Source organism: Gobio gobio (genome assembly GCF_949357685.1).
Source record: "Gobio gobio genome assembly, chromosome: 14".
Lineage (NCBI taxonomy): Eukaryota > Metazoa > Chordata > Actinopteri > Cypriniformes > Gobionidae > Gobio > Gobio gobio.
The window spans coordinates 3,118,822-3,141,729 of record NC_137107.1 but is presented as its reverse complement, the minus strand read 5'-3'; the positions used below and the strand labels follow the sequence as shown (position 1 = coordinate 3,141,729).

The 22,908-nt window shown below is 44.4% G+C and overlaps 1 protein-coding gene across 1 annotated transcript; it reads left to right on the top strand.

Annotated features, from left to right (window-relative positions):
- The first annotated feature begins 16,614 nt into the window (after positions 1-16,614).
- On the top strand, positions 16,615-22,016 carry LOC307136885 (uncharacterized protein). Its single transcript, XM_079834222.1, has 3 exons — positions 16,615-16,811; positions 17,370-18,590; positions 19,890-22,016. Exons 2-3 carry the CDS (start codon positions 17,445-17,447, stop codon positions 19,953-19,955), a joined length of 1,212 nt encoding a protein of 403 aa, XP_079690348.1. The 5' UTR covers positions 16,615-16,811; positions 17,370-17,444; the 3' UTR covers positions 19,956-22,016.
- Positions 22,017-22,908: the final 892 nt, after the last annotated feature.

The following is a 22,908-nucleotide window of genomic DNA, read 5'->3' as shown; positions in this document are numbered from 1 at the left end:
AGTTATATTTTTATTTGGCCATCTTATCTTATCTTTGGCCTATTATGCCTACAGGTATCATAATCCATACCTGCCAACTTTTCAAAAAACCTTGGAGTGAGATTTTGTCAGGGGATATCAAAATGATGCCGCACACGCAGCCACACAAGTTGGTGGCTCAGATATCAGAGAATTGGAATTAATGTGATGTTGTACCCATGAATACCCTGCATTCTGGTGGTTTGTGGGGAGGCCCAAAGCCGTTGATATGGGCAGCCTACTGGAGATGGACAATATTGGTTACATTCTGTGAAGCAGACATAGCTGAAGGTCCACCCCCAGGAAATTTTGGATTAAATAGATGTGATTTCCTGCATTCTAGTGGATTTTGGGGTGGTCTGATGTGCAATACCTGAACTTATTCTGATTCATGTTCGGCATCATTGTAGAGCCTTCTAGACTTGAGCTAAACATTCAACCAGAAAACTATTGTTGTGCCTAATGACTTATTAATAGACCAGTGTTTAAGGCTGATTAGGTTGATTGATATTTTTATTAGAATGGTATTAGAATGGTATTAGAATGGTATTAGCTAACGTGTTCTTCATGTATTGTGCTAGTTTAGCAATTATAATGTTTGGATGTTTGGATCTACACAAAAACACATGGTTCACGGTTCTTGAATTTCAGACACAGTATTCAAGGACTGGCAACTATGTGAAAACAAACATTGGTCTTAGAAAGTGCTTAAATTAAACAAAGTTTAAGAGTAGTTAAAGAAGAGAAACCAACATATTTCTGCTTTTTCATTCAGGGAGTCTGCTGCCGAATTCAGATGAATGCAAATGAAAAACCCCTATTTTTACACAGTTTACACATACACACAGTGTTGTAAACGGTTGTTAACTGTTGGATTGATAAACTACGTGCATTCAAATAATGTAGAATAATAATGTATCTAGAATATTATATAAAATCATATTTTAAATAAAAGTATAATTTATCATTTTGACTCCTAATTTATAATTTTCCCTGTTCTTAAGAATTGTTTAAATTCAGTTATGTGATGTTTTTTACAAAACAGGATGATTTTTGAGAATTTAAGCTTTCAAATAATACCTATAATGATTAGGCATAGGGCCTACTTAAAACTTGATTTGAATAAATAGTCTATATTGATGTTTATTAAACATATAAGCTAATTTATTACTAATTTTATAAATAATTTATTTTGATGGCTGATTGCTTTATGATTTATTTCCAATTAATTACTTCTCTGATTATATAATATTAACAATGTTAAAATAATGTTAAGATTTTAGCATATGCAGAATTATCTACCATTAATGATAAACTAAATCCTATAAAATCCTCTGCTTCAGTCTATTGCAGATATAGATATTCATACATGCAGCATGCGTATAACTACAGTTGCAGACGCACAGGCAACATTCGAATGTTCACAAAGCGCGTTCACGACCAGCTTTGACAGTTCGAAAGCGGCCCATAGAAACACTCGCTAGGCATCTACTTATATATGGACAGCAGCGCATAGGGTTCAGTTCATACCGTCAGGGAGTTTGAAAAGGACGAACGAGTCTCGGCCCAAGATCGGACTCTTTTTTTTTGTGTGCTTTTTTTGCGTGAGAAATTGGATGTGTGGCGTGAGTGCGTGTGAAAACAGACAAAACCGTGTGTCACACGGCGAAAGCGTGAGAGTTGGCAGCTCTGCATAATCAAATCATAATCAAATTTTGTCTGTTTGTTCATGAGAGGTTTTGCAAGCCTGTATAACTCAGCACTGAATAAAAACTCCGGCGGTTTGAGCAGTGAGTGGAGTCTGACTAACTGTTAATATTTTCTTATTTCTTGAGCTTCACTTTCTAACTTTCCTTGTATAACACTGACTTTTCTGCTATGGTATGCGTGCACAATTTGACAAAACATTCAGTAGTCCTTGGACACATTCGCACACACCCAAACAACCCAGACAAAACACTAAGATACATATACACACATTTTGCGACACTTTATAAAGCCTTCTTTAAGCCTTGTTTATACTCGACACGTCCGCACGAGCGCGATCGGGTGCACGTGGCAAAAATGTCGTCATCGCAGAGTGCTAAGCGGACGAAGCGTGTGCGCAGTCAGTCGAAAGTCAGAAAAAAGTCGAAAAAACAAGGCCTAATGCTTCCACACCTCCGACATGTGCTGCATTTAGAAGCATGCATGCCTCTCTCACACACGCTAGTTGCTATATTTGATCGCGTCATCAAAAACCTCTTTGTTCGTAAAAATGTTTTCAGTCTTTTCACTTATTCTTAATTTCGGTTGCCGAACAATCGGTGCATCCCTAATATTTGTGAATAAATGTTTTGAGTTCTGTATACTTGGTGAATATGTCCCGTATTTCGCACACTGTTTGTTCGGTCAACTTAACATTGCTGAGTGAAACGAACAAACTGGGCAGTGGATCTGTAGTTCCCAGCATGCTTTGCAAGGGACTGCATTAGGAGAGTAAATTTAGGGATTAAAGTGTTATTGTATGTGTTTTTTGTTTGTTATGTTAATGTTTAATGTTCAGTTATGTTCATACCTGTCAAGTTTTGGATTTGAAAATAAGGGACATTTTTCGGCGCCCACCGCAAGCAGTCCCACCACCCCAACCAAGCTCCAGTATCCCTTACATTTTAAGACAGGTGTTATAGCCCAAATGAAAACACAAAAGGGTATATATGATGAGCATTTATTTAAAGGATTATTTGCATATTTTCTGTTCATTAAACTTTTTACATTTTATTTTCATTCCACACATTCTTTTCATTTCATATTGCTTTTCTTTTACAGTTTTTCTTTTCATTTCACATAACTTTTCTTTACTCTTTTAGTGAGTTATTGTACAAATTTGTTGCAGACTTTGCATTCTTTAAGACTGTTTTGGAAGGAGTGTATTTGTGGGCTGGGCCAGAGTGGTTCATTTTACATGAGAGTAGAGCACAAACTGTTCTGTTGGCTAATGTCATCCTATTCTCTGTAACAATCTTTCGTACCATAAATACCCTTTCTGAACTTGCATTGCTATGGGCAGGGCTCGACATGAACGCTTGTTGAGTGAAAAATAATTTTACTTGCCCAACGGACAAGTATCCTGAGTAAAATGTCAAAACAAAAAATAACTAGGGAATCACCAAAGTGCAATAATGATTCTGCATTCAGTTAGTGTAAGTGGCGATCGATAGTGGATAATATAAAACGAACTGACAAGGTTGTGCTGTTGAGGCTCGCGCAGCCTCTCGACGAGAAAATCGAAAACAAATGAGCGCCACTCATACAAAGAAACTCAGTTAACATACACGGTTAAAATGGTGAAGTTATTATATTTATAACATATGATACAGTTAAGCAACATCACACTAACAAGAGTGTTGTTTTCTTGAATACCATCACTACTGGAAATTACACTGATTTCATATGCCATTTCCATAAACAATTAATTAACATTAAGTCACTTACATTTTATAATTAAATCCGCTGTCCCATTGATCACGGTATTGACAATAGGGTTTTTTTTTGTTGTTGTTGTTGGCAGGAGTGCCTTAATCCGTCTCTATCGTTACGTCCATCATCCGTCTCTGTTTTGTTTTTTTTCCCGCGTTGTCACTCGTCATCTGACCTCACACACTAACCTCGCGACAACTGACACCTATACTGTAGGCTACTGCAGATGGGAGTTATCGCGAGGCTAGTTACAGAGCTCAGATTGGAAATGTTTTCGTTTTTTTACTCCGGTATTATTGTTTTTTAATAACGCAGGTTAAAATACGGGAGATTTACAGGAAAATACTAATACGGGAGGACGGCGGGAAAGAAGGGTAAAATACGGGACTTTCCCGGCCAAAACGGGATACTTGACAGGTATGGTTATGTTGTACATTTAGAGGAGTTTCTGTAATTTTGTGGTTACCATGCAGAAGAGTGCCTGTGTTTAGGCTGTGGGCACTCATACACACATTTATTGGATGGAATTTCTGCCCTTAATTAAAATGAGCTTGTCCAATAAGTTATTTTTGCATTTTGTTTCCAAAAATATGCTTGTTGTTATTTAATAGTTTTCCACTTACACTTGTAGAGCAAATAGTTAATTTAATAAGGTAAATTTATTCAGTAAATGTGTTCACATAATAAACTTTCATAAATTTAGCATAACATTATTAAGTAAACTGGACATATAAATATTATGTAACAGTGACAAATTCAAATGGTTTGTATTTACTCAAAGATATATTGTCAGCTTTACTTGAATTTCTTTTGATCATATAACTAAAATGTTATTTGTAAAATTTACTCAATATAGTTGTTTGGAACCACTTGACGCTGCTTTTTTAAGTAAATTCAACAACTAATTTTTTTGAGTGTATATATATACACTCACCTAAAGGATTATTAGGAACACCTGTTCAATTTCTCATTAATGCAATAATCTAATCAACTAATCACATGGCAGTTGCTTCAATGCATTTAGGGGTGTGGTCATGGTCAAGACAATCTCCTGAACTCCACACTGAATGTCAGAATGGGAAAGAAAGGGGATTTAAGAAATTTTGAGCCTGGCATGGTTGTTGGTGCCAGACGGGCCGGTCTGAGTATTTCACAATCTGCTCAGTAACTGGGATTTTCACGCACAACCATTTCTAGGGTTTACAAAGAATGGTGTGAAAAGGGAAAAACATCCAGTATGCGGCAGTCCTGTGGGAGAAAATGCCTTGTTGATGCTAGAGGTCAGAGGAGAATGGGCCGACTGATTCAAGCTGATAGAAGAGCAACTTTGACTGAAATAACCACTCGTTACAACCGAGGAATGCAGCAAAGCATTTGTGAAGCCACAACACGCACAACCTTGAGGCGGATGGGCTACAACAGCAGAAGACCCCACCGGGTACCACTCATCTCCACTACAAATAGGAAAAAGAGGCTACAATTTGCACAAGCTCACCAAAATTGGACAGTTGAAGACTGGAAAAATGTTGCCTGGTCTGATGAGTCTGGATTTCTGTTGAGACATTCAGATGGTAGAGTCAGAATTTGGCGTAAACAGAATGAGAACATGGATCCATCATGCCTTGTTACCACTGTGCAGGCTGGTGGTGGTGGTGTAATGGTGTGGGGGATGTTTTCTTGGCACACTTTAGGCCCCTTAGTGCCAATTGGGCATGGTTTAAATGCCACGGCCTACCTGAGCATTGTTTCTGCCCATGTCCATCCCTTTATGAGCACCATGTCCCCATCCTCTGATGGCTACTTCCAGCAGGATAATGCACCGTCACAAAGCTCCAATCATTTCAAATTGGTTTCTTGGACATGACAATGAGTTCACTGGACTAAAATGGCCCCCACAGTCACCAGATCTCAACCCAATAGAGCAACCCTTCGTGCCCTGGATGTGCATCCCACAAATCTCCATCAACTGCAAGATGCTCTCCTATCAATATGGGCCAACATTCTAAAGAATTCTTTCAGCACCTTGTTGAATCAATGCCACATAGAATTAAGGCAGTTCTGAAGGCGAAAGGGGGTCAAACACAGTATTAGTATAGTGTTCCTAATAATCCTTTTGGTGAGTGTATATATATATTGTAGCAACTGAGGTGAAATCAGACACATAATCGCCGGTTACATTTACTAATATGTTTTAAATGCTTATGCTTAATAACAGACTCTCCCTTAACACAACAGAGAAGGATCCTCGGTTACCCTGGAAACAAGACAGATAAGATGTTTTACGACCTCAAAAGAATTTGGCCACGTGGAAAGTCCACAGGGAAAAGACACAAAGCCTGTAAAACACACGCTTTTGCCTCAAGTTATAGACAACCCGTCTATAAATGAACAATTTATATTATATTTATAACTTATGAACAACTAACTATTTCATGTAACCTCATATATGTTCTGTCTTCTATTAAATTAATGCTCGCTTCACGACTTACACTTTCATGTATGTCACGTTCTCGTAGGAGACAATATGTGTTTGTTGCATTAATTAGAATATAAATGGGCACAGACCCTTCTGGTTTCATGTTTGAAACAAAGAGCCGTCAAATCTTTCCTGCTTGGAAATCCCAAAAATCTCATTGGTCAAGTCTACCTCAGGAGGGTGTCACCACCCCCAGACTGTAAAAAGAGAGATCTCAGAGTCTCTCTCTCTCTTCTCTTCGACCCTGAGGTGGGCCACCCCGAGATGGAGGGGACAGTTCTTCGAGGAATGGTGACCGCACCGCTTCCCAGAGGAGGGCAGAGGGAAAATCCTTTGTTCTCATTTAATTTGTGTTCCACCACTGGCCCTCCTCCTTGCTGCCCCACTGGTGCCGTTAGTCCCGCTTGTTCGGTCGCTGGAAGCCCGTCTTGCTGGCTAATCCATACTATCAGACTAAGCTATGCGATTCAGTTCACCTGGCAGCCTCCTGTACTCCTGTTTTACGGGTGGAGATAACAGTCCTACTGGCGAAGGATGCAATAGAGCCATTCCCTCCAGCCGATATGAAGACAGGCTTCCACAGTGGGCTTTTACGGTGGGTTACGGCCAATCTTGGACCTGCGGTTTTTGAATCAGTCCCTGCACAGGCTGCTGTTCAAGATGCTAACGCAGAAAAACATTTTCGCGTTTGAGGGGCGGGCATATCAGTACAGAGTCCTAATCTTCGGGCTGTCCCTGTCGCCCCGTGTCTTTACGAAGGTCGCTGAGGCGGCCATTGCTCCCATAAGAGAGCGTGGAGTTCGCATTCTCAACTACCTCAACGACTGGCTGATTCTGGCCCAATCGAGAGAGCAGTTGTGCGAACACAGGGACATGGTGCTCAGTCACCTCAGTCAGTTGGGACTTTGGGTCAACTGGGAAAAGAGCAAACTCTCCCCCATGCAGAGGATCTCTTTTCTTTGTATGGAGATGGACAGTGCGCCTCATAGAGGCGTGAGTCCAGTCAGTGTTGAAGCATCTGCTTCTGTATTTATACCCGCTCTGTGGGGCAGAGCGCGAGATACAAATCTTGCACGCCAATGTGCCTTGGCTCATTCTGTAGGCTATACACTCAAAGCTGATAGGGCTCCCAGAAGTGATCCCAATTCATTGGTGACGTCTCTCTGTTCCCTCCTTCAGGGCACAAGGGTTACATACGTAACCGAGACGTTTCCGCTGCAATGCATGAATTATGTTACTGCAGATATTGGTTTCAGTTGAACGTAACAGCCCTACTGTGTCTTATTATTAGAATTGAATTTGATTAAATGTAAGAATTTGACACAAAAGATGATGCATACATTTAATTAGGTTTAAAAAAAATTGTTTATAAAGGTAAAAATGCCCATAAAAAGCTAAAGAACTAAAAAGCTAACCAACACCTCCAGCCTGGTCAAGAAGGCTCACCAGCGCCTCTTCTTCCTGAGGACACTGAGGAAGAATCAGCTCTCCTCGGCTATCCTGGTGAACTTCTATCGCTGCGCAATAGAAAGCATCCTGACCAACTGTGTCGCAGTGTGGTATGGGAGCTGCTCTGTTGCGGAGCGCAAGGCACTGCAGCGGGTGGTGAAAACTGCCCAGCGCATCACAGGGACTCCACTACCTGCCATCGAGCACATCCAGAGGAAACGCTGTCTGCATCGAGCTCGCAGCATCCTCAAGGACTCCTCTCACCCAGCCCACAGACTGTTTTCTCTCCTGCCCTCCGGCAGGCGTTTCAGGTGCCTCCGGACCATAACCAGCAGACTAAAGAACAGTTTTTTCCCCAGAGCTGTCTCTTTATTGAACTCTAACCCCCGTTGATCCACTTCCCTCATATACTGCTAACTCTCCTCTCCCACTTCACATCTGCCTTCACTTGTTATTTCCACTACTGGAATGTCAATTTGCACTCCCGACTGTTTATTACAGTAACAACTGTTTTCTTATGCATCTTGCACTACCATACCTTAACTGGATTATGCTCATTTGCACTGCCGACTGTTATTTACAGTACCTACTGTTTACATTTGCATTTTGCACCGTACTTCTAACTGTAATATGCAATCACTTCCACTGCACTTTTACACTTTTTTTGGATAGCTTCTGTCCATACTTTATTGCACTACCTTAATCCACTGCTATATTCCTCATCTTAGCCTAACATCTCATTGTATACCTCTATCTGTAAAATTCTGTTTATACTAATAGCCATTTGTATATTATATTATATTCATAGTACATTATTCACCTGTAAATTCTGTTTATAGTAATAGCATCTGTATATTTATTCACTGTACATATTCACCTGTAAATTCTGTTTATAGTAATAACCATCTCTCTCTCTCTCTCTCTCTCTCTCTCTCTCTCTCTCTCTCTCTCTCTCTCTCTCTTATGCAACCATTGTATATCCTGCACTTGCTGCTATTGCACTTCTGGTTAGACCTAAACTGCATTTCGTTGCCTTGTACCTGTACTTGTGTAATGACAATAAAGTTGAATCTCCATCCATCCATCCATCCATCATCTTCCGCTTATCCGGGGCCGGGTCGTGGGGGCAACAGTCTTAGCAGAGACGCCCAGACTTCCCTCTCCCTAGTCACTTCATCCAGCTCTTCCAGGGGAACCCTGAGCTCTCCCAGCTCTCCCAGGCCAGCCGGGAGACATAGTCCCTCCAGCGTGTCCTAGGTCTTCCCCCGGGGCCTCCTCCCGGTGGGACGTGCCTAGAACACCTCCCTGGGAAGGCGTCCAGGAGGGCATCCGAAATAGATGCCCGAGCCACCTCAGCTGGCTCCTCTCGATGTGGAGGAGCAACGGCTCTACTCTGAGCTCCTCCCGAGTGACCAAGCTTCTCACCCTATCTCTAAGGGAGCGCCCAGCCACCCTACGGAGAAAGCTAATTTCGGCCGCCTGTATCCGGGATCTTGTCCTTTCGGTCATGATCCACAGCTCATGACCATAGGTGAGTGTAGGAACGTAGATTGACCGGTAAATCGAGAGCTTTGCCTTACAGCTCAGCTCCTTCTTTACCACGACAGACCGGTACATCGACTGCATTACTGCAGAAGCTGCACCGATCCGTCTGTCAATCTCCGTTCCATCCTTCCCTCACTCGTGAACAAGACCCCAAGATACCTGAACTCCTACACTTGAGGCAGGAACTCTCCACCAACCTGAAGTGGGCAATCCACCCTTTTCCAACTGAGAACCATGGCCTCGGATTGGAGGTGCTGATTCTCATCCCAGCCGCTCGGCTGCAAACCATCCCAGTGCACACTGAAGGTCCTGGTCTGAGGAGGCCAACACGACAACATCATCCGTAAAAAGCAGTGACGAAATAGTATGGTCCCCAAACCGGACACTCTCCGGTCCTTGGCTGCGCCTACAAATTCTGTCCATAAAAATTATGAACATTATATATATATATATATATATATATATATATATATATATATATATATATATATATATATATATATATATATATATACATATACATCAGTGATGCGCGGGTTGATCCAAAATGAGCGGGTGCCCGCGGCCACCCGCGGTTACCCGCGGTTACGAGTCATCCAAAAATATTTTTAATGATATTCGGGTCACCGTCGGTCGGATCGTCAATAAATCCTTATTTACCTTTTGAATGTTGAGCGTTATTAACTTTTGAATAAATGCTGACGCGGGACAAAATGCCCGATTTCCCAAAACGTTGAACTGAGCAATGCCATTGTACCATTTTAATAGGCTACTTTTAAACGCATTTAAAGTCAGTTTTATGTATTTTCTGAGAGGGGGCGGGATTTTTGTTGGGAAAGTCGGGGGAGAGACGCACACTTCGATTAGACTGGATAAACACATGCAGCATCTTAATTGTTAAGAAAATTAAACGAAATAAATGAATAAATCAAGCCTGTATTACATAACACTAGGCTATATCATACAGCATTCAGAAAAATAACAGTTTGCGCTCCTAAGGGCTTTCACACTTTTCCAAATGTTTTCCAAATGTGGGCTGATGAATTCTTCAAGCCGGGTCGAAACATACACATCGCGTTCATCAATAATATGCATCTGGAGCTGAAATGGAAAATGATGGGCCGCCGCAAGAACTTCCTGCTCTCGCTGCTGCACCTGAGCACACCACGTCAGGGCCTGAAACATTTTCTCAATGGCCCAATGAGCTACGATGAGCATTTACTACTTTTAAAAAATGCGGGTCGGGTACAATATTTTCTTCTTTTTTTTTTGCGGTCCGAGTTGCGGGCGGGTTAGTTGAAAACGTCGGTCGGGTGCGGGTTGTTTATACATTGACCCGCGCATCACTGATATACATATATATTCAGTACATATCCATGTCCTGCACTTATTCAACCATTGTATATCCTGCACTTATGCAACCATTGTATATCCTGCACTTGCTGCTATTGCACTTCTGGTTAGACCTAAACTGCATTTCGTTGCCTTGTACCTGTACTTGTGTAATGACAATAAAGTTGAAATAAAGTTGAATCTCCATCCATCCATCCATCATCTTCCATCCATCAAATCCACAAAACACATGTGGACCTTTTTGAAAAGAGGGACCACCACCCCGGTCTGCCAGTCCAGAGGTACTGTTCCCGACCGCCATGCGATGTTGCAGAGGCGTGTCAGCCAAGACAGCCCCACAACATCCAGAGACTTGAGGTACTCAGGGCGGATCTCATCCACCCCCGGTGCCTTGCCACAGAGGAGCTTTTTAACTACCTTGATGACTTCAGCCCGGGTGATGGACGAGTCCTCCTCCGAGTCCCCAGCCACTGCTTCCTCAACGGTCATTTCGGTGGGATTGAGGAGATCGTCGAAGTATTCCTTCCACCGCCCGACGATATCCCCAGTTGAGGTCAACAGGTGCCCATCTCCACTGTAAGCAGTGTTGGTAGGGCACTGCTTCCCCCTCCTGAGGCGTCGAACGGTTTGCTAGAATCTCTTCGAGGCCAACCGATAGTCTTTCTCCATGGCCTCACCGAACTCCTCTCAGGCCCCAATTTTTTGCCTCCACAACTACCCAGGCTGCAGTCCGCTTGGCCTGCCGGTACCTGTCAGCTGCCTCCAGAGTCCCACAAGCCATCCAGGCCTGATAGGACTCCTTCTTCAGCTTGACGGCATCCCTTATTTCCGGTGTCCACCACCAGGTTCGGGGATTGCCGCCTCGACAGGCACCGGAGACCTTACAGCCACAGTTCCGAGCAGCCGCAGCGACAATGGAGGTGGAGAACATGGTCCACTCGGACTCAATATCTCCAGATTCCCTCGGGATCCGGTCTAAGCTCTGCCGGAGGTGGGAGTTGAAGATCTCTCTGACAGGGGGCTCGGCCAAACGTTCCCAACAGACCATCACAGTACGTTTGGGTCTGCCGAGTCCAGCTTCTTCCCCCGCCATCGGATCCAACTCACCACCAGGTGGTGATCAGTTGACAGCTCCGCCCGTCTCTTCACCCGAGTGTCCAAGACATATGGCCGAAGGTCTGATGACACGACCACTAAGTTGATCATCGACCTCCGGCCTAGGGTGTCCTAGTGCCACGTGCACTGATGGACACCCTTATGCTTGAACATGGTGTTCGTTATGGACAAACCATGGCTAGCACAGAAATCCAATAACAGAACACCGCTCGGGTTCAGATCAGGGCGGCCGTTCCTCCCAATCACGCCCCTCCAGGTGTCACTGTCACTGCCCACATGGGCATTGAAGTCCCCCAGTAGAAGTCCCCCAGTTGGAGCACTTTCCAGCACCCCTCCCAGAGACTCCAAGAGGGCCGGGTACTCCGCACTGCCGTTCGGCCCATAGGCACAAACGACAGTGAGAGACCTATCCTCGACTCGAAGGCGCAGGGAAGTGACCCTCTCGTTCACCGGGGTGAACTCCAACACATGGAGGCTGAGCTGGAGGACTATAAGCAAACCCACTCTAGCCCTCCGCCTCTCACCATGGGCAACTCCAGAGTGGTAGAAAGTCCTGCCTCTCTCAAGAAGTGTGGTTCCAGAGCCCAAGCTGTGCGTGGAGGTGAGCCCGACTATCTCTAGTCGCTACCTCTCGACCTCCCGCACAAGCTCAGGCTCCTTCCCCACCAACGAGGTGACATTCCACGTCCCTAAAGCCAAATTCCGTGTCCAGAGATCGGGTCATCGGGGGCCTCGCCTTCGACTGTCGCCCGATCCACTATGCACCGGCCCCTTATGCTCCCTCCTGCAGGTGGTGAGCCCACAGGAGGGCGGCCCCACGTCACTCCTTCGGGCTAAGCCCGGCTGGACCCCATGGGGGGAGGCCCGGCCACCAGGCGCTCGCATACGAGCCCCAACCCCGGGCCTGGCTCCAGGGTGGGGCCCCGGCTGCGCCATGCCGGGCGACGTCTCGGTCCTGGCTGTAATTGTCATCATAAAGGGTTTGTGAACTGTTCTTAGTCTGGCCCGTCACCAAGGACCTGTTTACCTTGGGAGACCCTACCAGGGGCATATAGCCCCAGACAACATAGCTCCCCGGATCATTCGGGTACTCAAACCTCTCCACCACGATAAGGTGACAGTTCAAGGAGAGGAAAGTTGAATCTAATCTAATCTAATCTAAAGAAAATTGATTATTTAAAAATTATTAGAAAAGGTAATTTCTCTTACTTCTGCCAAAAGTTTCAACACAATAACACACTGAGCAAAATATTGTCTAATTATCCTTACTGGAAAAATCCCAGAAAATATCAAGATATAATTTTTTGTCAATATCGCACACCTTTAATTGGTTTTCATTTTGACCAAGACTTCCATCTCACTCGTCAACAGTTCACTAAGATCCAATTCAGATATGGAGGAGGAAGAAACTTAATATATTTACAATAATTAATATTTTTATGGATGATAAACTAAAAATAGAAAAATCGACATCAGTCTCAAAGCTGTAAAAAAAAAAGTATTGTGCTGATTATGTAATCAGAGGTAGTTAAGCTAGTAATGGCACACATGGATATGCTGCAGATGAGGTTCACCGTGGGAAGCGTTACCACCAAATGGCAAAGGACCGAGAAGGGCATCATGGCAGGATGCACGATTTCTGTGGCCCTGTTTATAGAAGCTATGAATTTGTTGCTAAAGGCAGGAGGAATGCAGTGCAGAGGCCCGAAAGCAAAGGACGGCATGAGACACCCCGCTTGTCGCGCTTTCATGGATGTTGTGACGGTGATGACTCCATCTATCCAGGGAACACAGTGGATCTTGAGCGCATTGGAAAAGTTGACAACATAGTCATGCCTGCAGTTTAAACCGGAAAAGTCAAGGAGCCTCAGTATCTTGAAGGGGAAGCTAACAGGAAACCTCTTCAACATCCAAGGCTCTGAAATCCCAACAATCCAGGATCAAAATATCCGATGCCTTGGAAAGCAGTATGATAGCTCCTTAAAGGACAGTGGCAATCTCACTAATAGCAAGGCCCAGCTGAACACCTGGCTTAAGGCAATCGAGCACAGCCAACTGCTCGGGAGGTTTAAAGTCTGGTGTTTTCAGTATGGCATCATACCCCGGCTGCAATGGCCCTTGCTACTTTACGAATTTCCCATGTCCCAGGTGGAAGGAATGGAAAGACTTTGCAGTAAGTTCTTGCTGAAGTGGCTGGGAGTCCCCCCATCATTCATCGCAATCAACCTGTACAGCAAGACCTCCAAGCTTCCCTTGCCAGTCTCATCAGTAGTCGAGGAGTTTAAAGTCACCAAAGGAAGGGCAGTCAGTACACTCCTTGCATCTAATGATGGGAAAGTAAGATATGCAATCAAGACCATCAAATGTGGCATGAAGTGGAAGCCCCAGCAAGCCATGATGGAAGCAGAATCCCACTGGAAGCACCAGGATATCGTGGGAGTGGTGGCAGACACAAAGGAGCCACCGCTGTCATGGAAGGAACTGTGGCAGACCGACCAAGGGAAGTTGAGCTTTCTCCTGCGCTCGGTGACTGACCTGCTGCCAACTCCAAGAAACATAAGTATCTGGGGCGGAGGGGAAGATCCATCTTGCAACCAATGTGGAGCAGCCTCCTGTACACTTAACCACATCCTGACCGGTTGTCAAAGGGCATTGGCAGTAGGGCGGTACAGATGGAGGCATGACAAGGTCCTCACGGAAATCGCCAAATGGGTGGAACAGCGGCGAGTCAAGGCCAACAACAACAAGCAGGCCCATCTGCCCGAAGCCATAACTTTTGTGAGGGAAGGAGACAAGGCTCATAAGTCCAGCAAGGTGGCTAAGAACCCACCCTCTATTTTGCAACAAGATTCTGACTGGGAGCTGAAAGTGTACCTGAAGAGGAAGCTTGTCTTCCAGCAGGAGGTGGCAGTGACCACTCTCCGTCCAGATATGGTCCTGTTATCTAAGAGCACGAAAACCATCATAATTGCTGAGCTCACGGTGCCCTGGGAAGAGAGGCTTGCCACGTCCCACCAACTGAAAAAAGCCAAGTACCAAGACCTGGTCGAAGAAGCAGTTCTAAAGGGGTGGCACGCAACCAGCTATCCCATTGAAGTCGGCTGCCGCGGGTTCCCAGCAAAATCGGTGTGTTACTTCCTCCAGAGGGTGGGCCTGGAGCCTAAACAGCTGAAGATAGCCACCAGGGACATAGCTGCAGCAGCCGAGTCCAGTTCAAGATGGCTGTGGCTGAAGAGAGCCCACAGCTGGAATCCTTCTGCAGGTGAAGGCTAGTCAGTCTTCGCTGTCCCACTCAGGCGAGGTGTTCAGGTTAAGGGGCAAAACACCTGAGACCCTGAGATCCCTGCTGAGGATGCGGAAGGGTCTCAACAACGTGGATGCTCCAAGGAATACCATCTCAGAAGATGATCCGCATCACCATAGTTAGAGTAGTTCCTACAGTTGCAGCTTGTGGAAAAGCATCACTAATGTTTACTTCACCGTGTAATATGAATCTTAAATATTAAACTTGCTTTAAAATGAATGGAGCGAATCTGACTTGTTGAACATCTATATTAGGAATAAAAAAATAGTTTAAATGAACACTAACAATAACTATAGATCTTCTATTGTTTTTAATATCTGCACAAAACCAGACAATTTTGCAATTATGATGGAGTTATCGCTCATGCTTTCCTGACATAAGGTGTTTTGTGCAAGCGTCACTAAAGTAACTCCTTTCTTCAGCATTCACCACACACTCTTCTCTTACATAACACTCGACAGGATTCTGATCAGGAGCTTCGTGAGTGTGTTTTCTGCACTCAGAACCGCCCACGCCTGGAGCGACACACACTCTCTGTAAACAGCTGAAACCTCATACACCACAAAAAATGCCTTTCTTATTTTGTATTTTTGTCTTGTTTACAGTTTAAATATCTAAATTCTTAAATCAAGATGCATTTACTAGATGAGTAAAATAATGTTTTGCTTAAAACAAGCTAAATTGTCTGGTAAAAAAAAAAAAATCTTGTTAGGGCCTATTCAAAGTGTGGCAAATACAAATGACTGATGTAGTCCTCCTATTTTTATATACCTAAATGCACATTGCCCACCGTCCTCAGTTTTCCTAAAGCCACCGGGTGAGGGTGGCACAGGTGCGAGGGCCCTTTCATCGCTGCTTGCAGCTTTAATTTCTGTTTGAAATCTTGTTTCTTATTTTCGGTCCCAAACTGGACCTATATATATGGAGCTAAAACCATCAGTGCCATATCTAAATGAAAGCATGTGTAACCCTTCCCGTTCAAACCGCCCACTCTAAGCGGCACTCAAACCCGGGTCCGCCGGCATGGGAGTCAGCCGCTCTAACAAGGAGACTAAAGGTTGTTACCCTTTAGCATCAGTCGTTAGAGCGTCTCTTGAGATCAGAGGAGTGAGGTTTACTCGCGCAGTGACTACTAGCTGGCCTCCGTTACACATGCACAGTTCTGATATCAGACCTGAAGGCTGTTTAACAGTGATCTAGCCGCCATCTTTACCCATGAAGCTCTTTAGAGATCAGATGCTGGACTACATTACTGTCCAGAAACACACTGGATTCATCATCCATAACCACACGCTTGAATGCATTTTCCCACAACAGGACATTCTGTTGAACTGTTATGAACCAAATGAAGAGTTCTGGTTTTGTAAAAATGACATAAACTAATTTTATGTAAACTCAATTTTCAAAATTATATTTAAAGGAATGTGCCTTTGGTTATTTGTGTTTACCGATAGAATGTTTCTCTTACAATATGCTGCTGTATATATAAGATATTAACACATATTTCCTTCATATTTCACATAGAGTAAATCCATTTTTATAAATTAAAAAGGCTCTAGAATGTACAGAATTAACTCCCTGAAATCACTGTGTAATGTCTAATCTGTGTGCTACTTAAATGATTTCTTTAAATGTTTTTTTTATTTTGTCTTGAAAAAAGTAAATACTCTACTATTGATATACAGACCCAAGATGTTATGATCTTCTTATAACTTAACTTAATATTCATGAGATAAAACACACACACACACACACACACACACACACACACACACACTAAAAATCTTTAAATGATACATGTTCAAAACTACTGAGATATTCGTCTCTATCATAACTAAACTGTTTAATATGAGCTTGATTTTTCTCATCAAACAGGAATGGCTACTTTGCCAATAGAAGTGAAAGTATTTTCAGAGTTTTACTCTGCGCCATTTTACACCAGGGCATAAAACAATTCTTTAGCTCAGAGAAACCAAGCATCAAAGAGTTTAATATTTCTATACCTCTGCAGGAATATACAGTACATTATGGGAGCCACTAACATGTTGGGAATGGGTGGTAACCTGATCAAGGGGAATGAGCTTTAGTCAGGTGAGCTGATTTTAAGAGACTTCCTCGTTAAAGTAACCATGAAATGTTTTCTGGTATTACAAATATATTGTAAAAACCTAAACATCAAGTATTTAACGAAACATGAATTTCTTGAAATGATTATCCTATTCTCTTTTTGGTGAACACATGCCCTATATGCTTAAATTACACTGTTTAATTATTGGTATTGGAGAACATTACTTTTAAAATATCCAACGTTCTAAAAGCCACAACTAAAGTTTATTAGCTAACCAAAAATGGTGGGTGTAGTTTACATATTTGAAATACAAAAGTACAGAGAATGTTGAAACACATTTACTTTTACATCTGTAATGTTTTAGTAATTTTTACTTCCTTGAAAATGACTGACTCTAGCTCCTTATTCGCCGAACTATCCGTTCCACCTTAAAAATATTGCATGGTTGTTAAACTTTCCCCTCACTTTGTTGCAAACATTATCTAATGTAATCTTTCTCCAAACTTTTAAAAAGACATTGACTTAAGGATGGAGCTTAAATACAAAAGAATACTCTAATTGAATTTGTCACGTTTTTACAGTGTGTCACTATTGTCTGGTCTCATCTATGATAAGCACCACATGACCTACCCTGTCTTGCTCACCTGAAAACCTACATGAATCACCTGATCCGTCTTCTGTCTTCTGTCTGCCTGTATCCATTCTTCTGTGCCTGTCAGGATCATATTTTCACCCTTTTCACCAGCATCCTGCACCAGTCCTTCACCTGCACCGAGAACACTGTTACTAGCCAGCTAAATCACCAACTATTATATGCATATCCTCTCACCTGTTTGTCTCTCTACTCTGCCTCTGGATTTCTCTGCAGTAAACCATTTACATTGACGTACCTCGTCTGTTCTCATCTGTGTCTGACAGAAGACCAGACCACAATAAAGAATATGAGTTGGGGACTCGCGGGACAGACTGCGGCGGTGGCTCAAGAGAGCCGAGATCTGTTCGAATTCACTGCAGGCTTCTGTCATCTTGTCACCACGAGCCCCTTTGATGACGAAGTGGCATCTGAGAGGCACTGTACTGGATTGGGGTGGACTATGTACATCCAAAGGACCTCCCAGACATCTCAGCAGTGGACTGGAGAGAGGCCATGTTCTTCCATATGTATTATCATCTGTCCCCGTCCAGAGTCCCGTGCTGTCTCCTGTCCTCATCCACAGTCCAGAGCGATGGGCTCTCGCCCCCTGACCAGAGTCCAAGAGTCCAGAGCGATGGGCTCCGGTCCCCTGACCAGAGTCCAAGAGTCCAGAGCGATGGGCTCCGGCCCCCTGACCAGAGTCCAAGAGTCCAGAGCGATGGGCTCCGGCCCCCTAACCAGAGTCCAAGAGTCCAGAGCGATGGGCTCCGGCCCCCTAACCAGAGTCCAAGAGTCTAGAGCGATGGGCTCCGGCCCCCTAACCAGAGTCCAAGAGTCCAGAGCGATGGGCTCCAGCCCCCTAACCAGAGTCCAAGAGTCCAGAGAGATGGGCTCCAGCCCCCTGACCAGAGTCCAAGAGTCTAGAGCGATGGGCTCCGGCCCCCTAACCAGAGTCCAAGAGTCCAGAGCGATGGGCTCCAGCCCCCTGACCAGAGTCCAAGAGTCCAGAGAGATGGGCTCCAGCCCCCTGACCAGAGTCCAAGAGTCTAGAGCGATGGGCTCCGGCCCCCTGACCAGAGTCCAAGAGTCCAGAGCGATGGGCTCCGGCCCCCTGACCAGAGTCCAAGAGTCCAGAGCGATGGGCTCCAGCCCCCTGACCAGAGTCCAAGTGATCTTCTTTTGGCATAACTTAATAAATTAAATTAAAAAAACACACACACTAATAACCAACAACCCTCAACTGAAACTTGTCAAACTTGCCTGTCTTTATTAGAAGAAAAAAAACATTTCCAACACAATCATACAATTTTTAAATGATAACTGTTATAAACTAGTCAGGTATTAGTCTCTATCATAACTGAACTGTTTAATATGAGCTCGATTTTTCTCATCAAACAGGAATGGCTACTTTGCTAATAGAAGTGAAAGTATTTTCAGAGTTTTACTCGGCGCCATTTTACACCAGGGCATAAAACAATTCTTTAGCTCAGAGAAACCAAGCATCAAAGAGTTTAATATTTCTATACCTCTGCAGGAATATACAGTACATTATGGGAGCCACTAACATGTTGTGAACCGGTGGTAACCTGATCAAGGTGAATGAGCATGTGAGCTGATTTCAACTGACTTACTTGTTAAAGTAACCATGAAATATTTTCTTGTATTTTAAATATATTGTAAAAACCTAAACGTCAAGTACTTAACCAAACATGAATTTCTCTTAATGATTATCCTATTCTCTTTTTGGTAAACACATGCCCTATATGCTTAAATTACACTGTTTAATTATTGGTATTGGAGAACATTACTTTTAAAATATCCAACGTTCTAAAAGCCACAACTAAAGTTTATTAGTTAACCAAAAATGGTGGGTGTAGTTTACATATTTGAAATACAAAAGTACAGAGAATGTTGAAACACATTTACTTTAACATCTGTAATGTTTTTGTAATGTTTGCTTCCTTGAAAATGACTGACTCTAGCTCCTTATTCGCCGAACTATCCGTTCCACCTTAAAAATATTGCATGGTTGTTAAACTTTCCCCTCACTTTGTTGCAAACATTATCTAATGTAATATTTCTCCAAACTTTTAAAAAGACATGAGTTAAGCATGGAGCTTAAATACAAAATAATACTCTAATTGAATTTGTCACGTGTACCATTTATTGAAACAAGATCATTTTACAGTAAAGCAGTGGTGGGCACTTCTAGTCCTCTTTCCTGCAGAGTTTAATCAATGTCTTCAGGATTACTAGAAGGCTACAGGCAGGTGAGTTTTATCAGGGTTGGAGCTAAACTCTGCAGGACAGTGGCCCTCCAGGACTGGAAGTGCCCACCCCTGGTGTAGAGTGTCACAGTCACCAGCTCACTCACCGCATCTGCACTACACTTCCCATAATCCTATCTGCATACTACCTGCACCCACTACATTGACTTACCTTGTTTGTTCTCATTTGTGTCTGACAGAAGACCAGACCCCCTGACCAGAGCCAGAGCGGCCAGAGTCCAGTGCCATGGGTTCCGGCCACCTGACCAGAGCCAGAGCAGCCACAGTCCAGAGTGATGGGCTCCGGCCCCCTGACCAGAGCCAGAGCGGCCAGAGACCAGGGCGGAGCCAGAGCAGCCAGAGTGGAGCCAGAGCGCCCACAGCGGCCAGAGCCCTGACCAGAGCCAGAGCAGCCAGAGTCCAGAGCGATGGGCTCCGGCCACCTGAACAGAGCCAGATTGGCCAGAGCGGCCAAAGCGATGTTGAGGATGTTGTGTCCTCAACCTCCTGACCAGAGCCAGAGCGGCCAGAACCCAGAGCGATGGGCTCCAGCCCCCTGACCAGAGCCAGAGCGGCCAGAGCCCAGAGCGATGGGCTCCAGCCCCCTGACCAGAGCCAGAGCGGCCAGAGCCCAGAGTGATGGGCCCCAGCCCCCTGACCAGAGCCAGAGCGGCCAGAGACCAGAGCAATGGGCTCCAGCCCCCTGACCAGAGCCAGAGTGGCCAGAGTCCAGAGCGATGGGCTCCAGCCCTCTGACCAGAGCCAGAGCGGCCAGAACCCAGAGTGATGGGCTCCAGCCCCCTGACCAGAGCCAGAGTGGCCAGAGTCCAGAGTGATGGGCTCCAGCCCCCTGACCACAGCCAGAGACCAGAGCAATGGGCTCCAGCCCCCTGACCAGAGCCAGAGCGGCCAGAGTCCAGAGCAATGGGCTCCAGCCCCCTGACCACAGCCAGAGCGGCCAGAGACCAGAGCGGAGCCAGAGCAGCCAGAGCGGCCAGAGTGGAGCCAGAGCGCCCAGAGCCCAGAGCGGCCAGAGTCCTGACTAGAGCCAGAGTAGCCAGAGTCCAGAGCGATGGGCTCCGGCCACCTGAACAGAGCCAGATTGGCCAGAGCCTGGAGCGATGGGCTCCAGCCCCCTGACCAGAGCCAGAGCGGCCAGAGCGATGTTGAGGATGTTGTGCCCTCAACCTCCTGACCAGAGCCGGAGCGGCCAGAGTCCAGAGCAATGGGCTCCGGCCACCGACAAGAGCCAGAGCGGCAAGAGACTAGAAAGTTGGTCTCCAGCCCCCTGACCAGATCCAGAGTGGCCAGAGCGATGGGCTCCGGCCCCCTGTTCAGAGCCAGAGCGGCCAGAGACCAGAGCGATGGGCTCCGGCCCCCTGACCAGAGCCAGAGCGGACAGAGCCCCAGAGCGGAGCCAGAGTGGAGCCAGAGTGGCATTCCTAGCATTGTTCGGGAAGCAGACACACTCTGTCAGTTTAGATCTAGACTAAAAACACATCTCTTTACTATTGCATACATATAGAACATTATCAGTTTATATTATTCAAATCAGTTAAATGATTGTTTTAGGCTGCATTTACTAGGTCTGCTGGAACCGGGAACACTTCCCATAACACCTGATGTACTCGTTCATCATAAAAAGAATGGCATCTACGCTAATGTTAGTCTCTCTGTTTATCCCAAGGTTTACTGCAGTCAGCCGGATCTGGGCCGTATCCAGATCAGATGGTGGACCTGCGCTAGACACGACCAACGCATCTCTGAAGTGTCTGCAGAGACCATGTCAACTAGAATCTCCTCTGTGACTTCCTCATCGACACAACAGCCTCAACAAACCCATCTCTGATCTTCAATCAGATGGAACTGGACAAATATTCTGAATATTCTGATCTAATATGACTTCTGAATTGTAATGTTGCCTGAATCATAATCACACACTGTTTGTTAATTGGCCAGAGGAGAACTGGCACCCCGACTGAGCCTGGTTTCTCCCAAGGTTTTTTTCTCCATTCTGTCACCTGATGGAGTTTTGGTTCCTTGCCACTGTCGCCTCTGTTGCCTTTGGCTTGGCTTGCTTAGTTGGGGACACTAAATATTCAACTATATATTACTGATCTGTCCGCATTGACACTATATGATAATTGAACTGAGCTGGATAACATCACTGTTTTCTCCAGAGAGGCTGTACAGCCGAATCAAATTCTGTCGCATTATTTTCCTGTTTAACACTTTGCATATATTTAACACTGTGAAGCAGCTTTGAAACAATCAGCATTGTAAAAAGCGCTATATAAATAAAGATGGCTTGACTTGACTTGATGTACATTACAGCTATTAATTATGTATTATTAGCCTAAAACCTGTCCATGGACTTCTTACAGGGGCCCTGTCAGATAAGTTATAGATGGGATCTAGTTGGTGAAGTCCCATCTGTAACTTATTTGACAGGGTCGCTATAGGCTGTCTGTGGACAATACATTAATGGGTCATATTTCATAATTACAGAGGTTTTATGAGGTAAAACCCACTGTACACCACACAGGGGCCACAATACAACACACTGATGTACATTATAGCTATTAGTTATGCATAATAATTCCTAGAAATGACCTGTCCATGGACTGCTTACAGGGGGCCTGTCAGATGAGTTACAGATGGGATGCTGGAGCGGTTGAATTCTCAGAAACTTTAATTCTCCCACCTGTAACTTATTTGACAGGGTCCCTGTCGGCTGTCAATACATTAATGGGTTATATTTCATAATTGCAGTGGGGGTTTTTTAGGTAAAACCAACAGTGCACCACACAGGGGAGTCAGATAAGCTACAGGGGTTCATACGTTACCTGGGTTCTTGGTCAAGCTGGAACACATATTTAAGTGACTATGGTGTATTTAACCAACAATAATAAAAAGGAAAAATGACAGACAAAATGTTCACACAGCAGATTAAATAGAATCATCACGCACAAGAATAAGTTGAATACTTTAATACAAAAAATATATAGCATATATTTAAAAAAAATTAAATAAAAGAGTTAGATGTTAAAACGAAACTTTTAAAAAATAAATAAATAAAAAGAGATTTAAGAAAATAATCTAATATTTAAACTAAAAAAGCCTATTACGAAACATATTTTGTATAGTCCTTGTGAATGTCCATCGGGGGGGAAAATCGGGGGGAAAATGCAAAAAGGCTTTACTTTTTACCACGGCACT

Bases quoted from the DNA above. Each gene is read 5' to 3' on its own strand.
- LOC307136885 (XM_079834222.1), top strand. From the start codon at position 17,445: ATGAATCACCTGATCCGTCTTCTGTCTTCTGTCTGCCTGTATCCATTC. The intron at 18,591-19,889 runs GTGATCTTCTTT...TGTGTCTGACAG, and splicing joins GCCCCCTGACCAGAGTCCAA to AAGACCAGACCCCCTGACCA.